At 32.8% G+C, this 7,975-nt stretch overlaps 1 protein-coding gene across 1 annotated transcript in view; it reads right to left on the reverse strand.

Annotated features, from left to right (window-relative positions):
- Nucleotides 1–7,448, reverse strand: part of LOC111048941 (neo-calmodulin) — a 483,793-nt gene extending 476,345 nt beyond the window's left edge. Inside the window, exon 1 of the mRNA XM_039443295.1 lies at nt 7,285–7,448. Within this exon, the coding sequence (XP_039299229.1) occupies nt 7,285–7,287 (3 nt within the window). The 5' untranslated portion in view covers nt 7,288–7,448. The remainder of the gene's footprint in view (nt 1–7,284) is intronic.
- Between the last annotated feature and the right edge of the window lie 527 nt (nt 7,449–7,975).

Consider the following 7,975-nt stretch of genomic DNA (forward strand, 5'->3'; position numbering starts at 1 on the left):
TATGTATTTGAAATGGCTTCATGTTTGGCATTGACTGAGTTATATATTAATACCCAAAATTTTAATAGTGAGTGTGTGAGCTCGTTCGTTAGGACTGAGAGTAAAAGTCCGGCTGTTCTGGTGAAGGGGATAGATTTTGTTCTTGTTTTATAATACAGTTTTCCTGTCACAGTTCGGGCAGTTTAAAGAGAATTGTATTATTGAATAAGAAGGGATCTGAACCCACTTCATTAGATCAGTTTTTTTTTTAGTTTTTTTTCATTAATAATTAACGTCGCGTTCAACCAGTGGATGCCAAAATGGGGGCCATTATCATAAAGGTAGGTGACTACTGAGTCATTGTTTTAAATTTTCCATAACCACAACAAATTTAATCTTCACTAGCAGCCAAGCGAGTAGCCCTTGAAATATTTATCTATTTATTGTTATTTCATAATTTATAATTATAATTCTAAATTTTGTACTAATAATTTATTGTTTTGTTTTAATTATCAAAACCAGTTCGTTCATTTCTTGTTTTCATTTCCCCACCTTTACATAATTGGTGGAGGCTCAAAGGGTTTTTAATCCAGCTTTTAAAATTTGGACTTTTCCGGTTACCTCATTGAAGATTCAATTTTTGTGGTTGCATTTTTTATTATTAAATATATGTTTTTATTCCAGTGAAATTATGGGTGAAGTAGTTGAGTTTAAACCTTACGGGGCTCTAGAAACAGTTAGTAGGATGAATTTCGAGGATTTATTGAATTTGAATATTGTGGAACAATAATTGATTAGACCTACTAATAATGGATTTTAACGGATGGAGAATGATGATTATAATTGAACAGATTAATTTTGAGATTCACGATATTGGAAGATTTACGATTATTATTGATTTTGAATTGCAAAAGCTATGACAATTGAAGATTTTGTACGATTGCAAGATTTATTATCAATTCTTATTAGAAAGAATTAGATATTTATGATGACATGAGAAATTAATGATTATTAAGATATGATTGAATAGGATAAATTTATTATTATTGGAGAGATATCGATATTTGAGATATGGAGAATTTATGATTATTGAAACCAGATTAATTGGAAATTTATTATTTATTATTGAATAGAATTGGATTGGAACAGATTAACAATGGAAAAACTTAGACCGTTACTATTACCGAAATTTTTTGATGGAAAAGATGAAGAATTTGACATTGATGATTTTTTCAACTATTTTGAAAAGGTTGCCTTGGCCAACGGCTGGGATGAAAAGGATAATTTATTATACTTGCGGTTTTGTTTGAAAGGAAGTGCTGAGAAATATTTTGATGTTATTGAGAACGATTTGACTCAACAGAACAAATTTGAATATATGCCAGTGAAAGAAAAATTGGTTAATTTCTATCGATCTCCTCTCAAATTGTGGAAACTAGAAAAGGATTTAGATACTTGTAGCATGGAATTTGAAGAAGATGGTAGAGATTTTGTAGCACGAGTCTTATCCCTATGTAGAAAAGTAGATTCGAATATGCATGAATCTCGGATTATCAGGATAATTTTAAGAGGTTTGTCTTCAAATATATTTGAAAGAATTATAATGTTATCAAATAGTACTATGTAGAATTGTATAAAAATATTGAGAAATATGAATTATCATGTCAGTATTTGAATGAGTGGAAATTTGGACAGGTGCAAGTAATTAATGATATTATGGAACCCGAATTTGAAGAACTATTGGAAATCGGAAATGAGTTTGAAAATGAGAATTGTTTAGAAAATGCTATTATCTGTGATGATTTTGATTCTTGTAATTATTATGTTTCAAATGAAGTGGATGTATATTGTCATGTTAGTAACTTCGAGATTGAAAATGGGTTGGATGAAGTTCTTATTTGTAATGATTGTGATTTGAATGAGGAAGATATAATTTACAAAGAGGATAAAGATAGGGAAATGATTAAGGAAGAGTTATCAGATTTATCGGAAAGTGATTTGGATTTCTCTTTTACGATTGATAACAGGCCGTTTGAACATTTTGTGAACTCTGGTATGCGTAATGATTGTGAATCTAGAGAAGTCAAGATGCATCAGAATGTTAGTCTCGTGAATAATAGGACTAATAGAAAAAGAAGACGTAAGAAATGTAAAGTTTGTGGTAAACATAATCATTTTACGCGGAATTGTTTTTACAACGTTAATTATGCTTATCGGGTTTATAAAAGGATGCATAGAATTTGTGAAAAAGAAGGCTATGATATTAGAGTGTGTTCTTTTGATGGCAGAAATAAGTTTTCGGAAAATGCTAGACGTAAGAAAGCATATTTTACTGATAGGACACAGGAGTTTAGTACTAGGCATATTGATGAAAATGTTTTAGACGGCGGTCCATCAAATATTGATAATTCAAGGAATGAATTAGGAGGTTGTATAGTCACTGAATCAGGTTCTACTTTGGAAGGTGTTAGGCACAATGGGATATATGTTAGAAGAAACTATTCTAATACTGATGATAAGAAATATTCAATCTCCCATAAGCTTTTGCCCTTTTCGCTGGTACACCCCAATTTATTACGTTCAGATCTCTTCAGATTGGAGAAAGGATATAAGTCGAAAGGACACCAGTTAGCTATACCTCTATCGGATTTGCAGCGATATTTTGATCTTCCACTTACGACTTGCGTGGTGAAGGAGAACTCCATGGTGCTTAGCTTAAAAGTACCGTTGGTCAGCATCGGCGGACAGTTTCAATTGCACAAGTATGTGAGGACACCTATGTATTTCGACGGCCAGATTTGTCAGCTTCAGCAGCAGGATTTCGTTTTGGCGCGGAGACAGGAGGACGGTGAGATTCAGGTCATCTCGGGAGATCATCTCTCTTCTTGTCGGGCACAGGACGATTTCTTATGCTATCTTCCGCGGCTGGTGCATGGAGGACATATGTCATCAAGATGTATGCATCACTTGTTTGCGGTGACAGAGCTGAAGGACATCCAACAATATTGCAGTTTAAGCTGTCGTCCAGCTAAGCAGGAGTTGGAGATCGTCGAATTTTCGCCTTCGGAGTATATCGTCGCGAATATACAGGCCAACACTACAGTCACTTGCGAGGGAGGTTCGTTTCATCATCTTCAACCTATTCCGGGAGCAATGTATGTGGTTTTACCCTGTCATTGCGAGATTTCGGTCGGCGGGAGAATAATGGTGAGAAAGACTTTTCCGTGTGACGCAAATGTTGATAACAACCTCAGGTTCTCCATTACTTACCTTTGCATTGGGTTAAGTTTAATTCGTTGAAAATTGATGTTTTGCAACCGCATTTCAATCCTAATTTTGTTAATTTTAGCGAAATTTTAAAAACTGATATAGATATAAAGGTTCCGGAATTTACAGTTCAAGACGTAATATCGTCAGATATATTTCACAAAGTAGATCTTCCAAATTCTTGGGGAGATGTTGTAAATTCCTCTAGTTTTGTTTTTTATATATTATTTGGCTGGTTAGGGTTTTTAACTTTATTCTGTGCATATTTAGGCATCAAGTTGTATGTGTGTAAATTATCTGCTGTAACGGTAGCACAACCCAAGATACATATAATCGATAGTTAAGAGTTATATAGTTACTTTTTGATGGATTAACTGTTTTATTGTTTTTTTTTCTTGACTATATAGTTATGAGTCATAATGTACTTACAAAGTTTTTTTTTCGATTTTTATTGCAGCTTTTGAAGTAGTTCAATGTTGATTCACAATAAATTATTGTCAATTGAGATTTTCTTTTCATAATAAGTTGAATATTCATGTACGTTTTTTTTTTCAAGATGAGATTAAATTAAAGTGCAATGTATATTAATGTGTATAATATTGAAAGCTAGTTTCATATATAATCAATGTTATTGTGCAGCATAGTTTCGTTTTGAATTTGATTTGAATGTTTGTAATTTAGTTTGAGTAACCTACCTTTCTATGTAAATGTTTGATTTCAATGTATAGTAGCATTATCAAGTCAATCAGGCACACGTTTGTTTCCCGAGTATATTATTTTGTTTAATCATTATTTTTTTTTTTTTGTTCCCCTCTTGACTACAGACTCAGGGACGAGTCTTTCAGCGGGATGGGTGATGTGTCACCTGGTCATATGGGACATATATATGATTCATATATTTATCTCATATTGATCAGGATTTTAGAGTTTTATTTTACGAAAAGTTTAATGAACGGTGTTTCTGCCTTTGAACAGTTTTGTCATCGACAGAAAGATTGTTTATTTCACTTGTTATCAAAATTATTGTAGTTTCTCTTTTGTTTTTCATAACAAACGTGCTCGACTTGTGCGACTGATAAAAATATGTATTTGAAATGGCTTCATGTTTGGCATTGACTGAGTTATATATTAATACCCAAAATTTTAATAGTGAGTGTGTGAGCTCGTTCGTTAGGACTGAGAGTAAAAGTCCGGCTGTTCTGGTGAAGGGGATAGATTTTGTTCTTGTTTTATAATACAGTTTTCCTGTCACAGTTCGGGCAGTTTAAAGAGAATTGTATTATTGAATAAGAAGGGATCTGAACCCACTTCATTAGATCAGTTTTTTTTTTAGTTTTTTTTCATTAATAATTAACGTCGCGTTCAACCAGTGGATGCCAAAATGGGGGCCATTATCATAAAGGTAGGTGACTACTGAGTCATTGTTTTAAATTTTCCATAACCACAACAATTTAATCTTCACTAGCAGCCAAGCGAGTAGCCCTTGAAATATTTATCTATTTATTGTTATTTCATAATTTATAATTATAATTCTAAATTTTGTACTAATAATTTATTGTTTTGTTTTAATTATCAAAACCAGTTCGTTCATTTCTTGTTTTCATTTCCCCACCTTTACAATTTATAATTACCAAAAGTACTTTTCCAAAAGATCTGAAAAATGTTAAGGTTTTACCCATGCACAAAAAAGGTTCAAAAGAGGATGTTAATAATTTTAGACCTATATCTATTGTACCTATCTTCTCCAAGGCATATGAGATGATTATGCATGAACAAATGTCTGAATATTTTGAGAACAATGGAATTTTTACAGACAAACAGTTCGGTCTTCGTCCTGGTAGAAGTACTCACCTTCCTGTTATAGATGTGGTTAATGGGATAATTGACAATTTGGAGAAAGGTAATTCTGTAAGCTTCAAATCATATGATTTTTCTAAGGCCTTCGATACAGTGCAGCATCATATTTTAGGGAAAAAACTCCATTATTATGGTTTTGCTCCTAGTGCTGTTAAGCTTATAATATCATACTTGAGCGGTAGAAAACCGTTTGTTTGTAAGAATGGAAACTTGTCGAATGGTAGATGGGTTAAACAAGGAGTACCTCAAGGTTCCATTCTTGGATAAATTTTATTCAATATCTACATTAATGACCTACCATGTAATATTGATTGCATCCATATTGATGGCTACCTTTTTGCTGACAACTTGGGTTTAAAAATTAATTGTCAGTCCAAAATTGAGCTGGAAAGAGAGACGAACTCAAGTGATTTAATTGTAAATGACTGGTGTGCAGCAAACAATCTATCACTTAATAAGAGTGAAACCGCTAATATTAGTTTTAGATTCACTAGGGAGTTAAGGGAGCATTCCCTTAAATTCTTGGGTATCTATTTAGATGAGAACTTGTCTTGGGATGCGCATTTAGATTACTTATCTGGTAGATTAGCAAAAGGTTCCTACATGATTCGCAGACTTAGTGTGATAGTGCATACATCCATCCTGCTTAATGTATATTTTGCTCATTTTCAAAGTCTTCTCAATATGGTGTTATTTTTTGGGGGAATAGTGTAAAAGCGGAATCTATTTTTATTCTACAAAAAAAAGGTTGTAAGGATAATCAGCAATGTTCCATTTAATACACATTGTAGACCTCTCTTTATAAATTTAAACATTTTGTCACTACCCTCATTGTATGCTTTATATGTTGTTTGTTATGTGCATAGTAATTTGGAAAAGTATAATATGAGCAGTAATTTTCACAATTTCAACACAAGAAATAAACACCAACTCAGAATTGCGCAGTACACTCACACAAGATCTCAAAAAAATGTTCACTTCATGTCTGTAAAATTATATAACTCTACTCCAGATAATTTCAAATTGCTGCCTCCGAATAAATTTAAGAGCATGATAAAAGAAATATTAATAAAGAAATGGTTGTATTCTGTTGATGAATATTTTGAAATAGATTGGAGTCAATGAAAAATTTTTCATAATTCAATGAGGTAGGCCTACCTGCTTGAGATTGTTATCACTATTGACAAATCTGATGTTCTTGAATGTTATCTTATATTTTAAGATTGTTTTGACTAGCAAGGCTATTAGGAATTTGACGTCTTTATTTCTTTTGTATAATTCTGGACTTTTGTATAACTGACTTTCTTTTAACTTATATGACGTTTGTTTTTAACATTATTGTAATGTTTTACTACAATAAAGAATGATTTGATTTGATTTGATTGACGATTGTGACTTATAATAGTCCTATTCGTTGTATTTATCTGTTATGTGTCTATTTTTGTTGTTATCATTTGACATTGTAATTCATTTGATGTTCTCTTCTGCTACTGCAATAAAACATAATTTTACTTACTTGAAAAAGAAGTTGATATGAAGTGTTTTGCATTAATTTATACCGGGTGATTTTTTAGTCCTGTTACCCTATTTTTAATACTTGGTAATTTTTCCCTAATAAAGGTAAATTTTGTTTTGTTGCACGAAGTTAGTAGCCTACTCACTCAGTATACACAAGACAGTGCGAGTTTATTATCCTTAAGCTGTGTAACATTTTGTGATGATTCCGGTCGTGTTATGAACAGAATGTCTTTTACCATAGAACAACGGATTTTCAATAATAAGCAAGGGTTTATGGCCTCCAAGGTCTCCAGACCTCACATCCCCTGATTACTTTTTGAGGGGCTACATTAAGTCTGAGGCCTCCAAAAACAATCCTCACAATATTGATGAACTGAAAGCCAATGTGACAGACTCAATCACGAATATTTCCAATATAACTCTGAAAAAGGTTTCTGCTAATATGGTGAAAAGAGTCCGAGCGTGTATAACCTCAATGGGTGGACATTTTGAGCATATAGTGTAATAGTTTTAAGTAACTAAGAAATGTGAGTGATAAAATATCAATTTTCTTTTGTAAATAACAAATATTATTTTTTTATTAATACCCAAATTTCCGTCTATAAATTACATCAAAAATTGGGTAACAGGAATAAAAAATCACCCTGTAGTTGGTAAACTCACCATGATGCTGCGTATATGGCTGACGATTGGCGCAGGCGACAAAAACCGGCCAAGAACTGAAACAATGTTACCTTCCAACTTGATAGAGTAAACGCAGCTGCTGCAAGTTGACAATGTTGATAAGAAGTGGCAGGTGGCGGATGTCTGATGGCTGATAGCAGGACTCAGCCTCCGACGCAAGCGCAAAACACATCTAAGACACATTCAATAATTTTGAACATGCGCGTTACGATGTATCAGCCAATCGCAATAGAAAAAACGCCGCTGCAAATATTAGATTGTGAGCTCTGCTCTGCTCAAACTGATTCAAAATCAATAAATAGATAGAGCTAATTTATTATCATCCATTCAACAAGCGAAATGCAGGATAGCTTCTATGATTGGTTGCAAAAAAAAGTCTAATCAATATTTATCAAACACTAGCTTGCCCGGCGCATTCGTACCGTCAAAAAGTCAATGTATCTCATGTCACACTTGACTTTATTTGGTGAATCATGAAATTTATCTGACAAACAATATTTTTATTCACATCTCAATACGGACTTCCTATGTGCTTAGTCATGCAGCATTTATTATTCCGAAAACATATTCTTCTCAATCAATTGGTAGTAATATCTATCAGTGAAGTTTTGAATTAAAAAAATAGATAGGTTAAATCAGTGTTTCTAAGCAGTTTGCAGAGCAAAACTGC

Source organism: Nilaparvata lugens, chromosome X, assembly GCF_014356525.2.
Source record: "Nilaparvata lugens isolate BPH chromosome X, ASM1435652v1, whole genome shotgun sequence".
Taxonomy (NCBI): domain Eukaryota; kingdom Metazoa; phylum Arthropoda; class Insecta; order Hemiptera; family Delphacidae; genus Nilaparvata; species Nilaparvata lugens.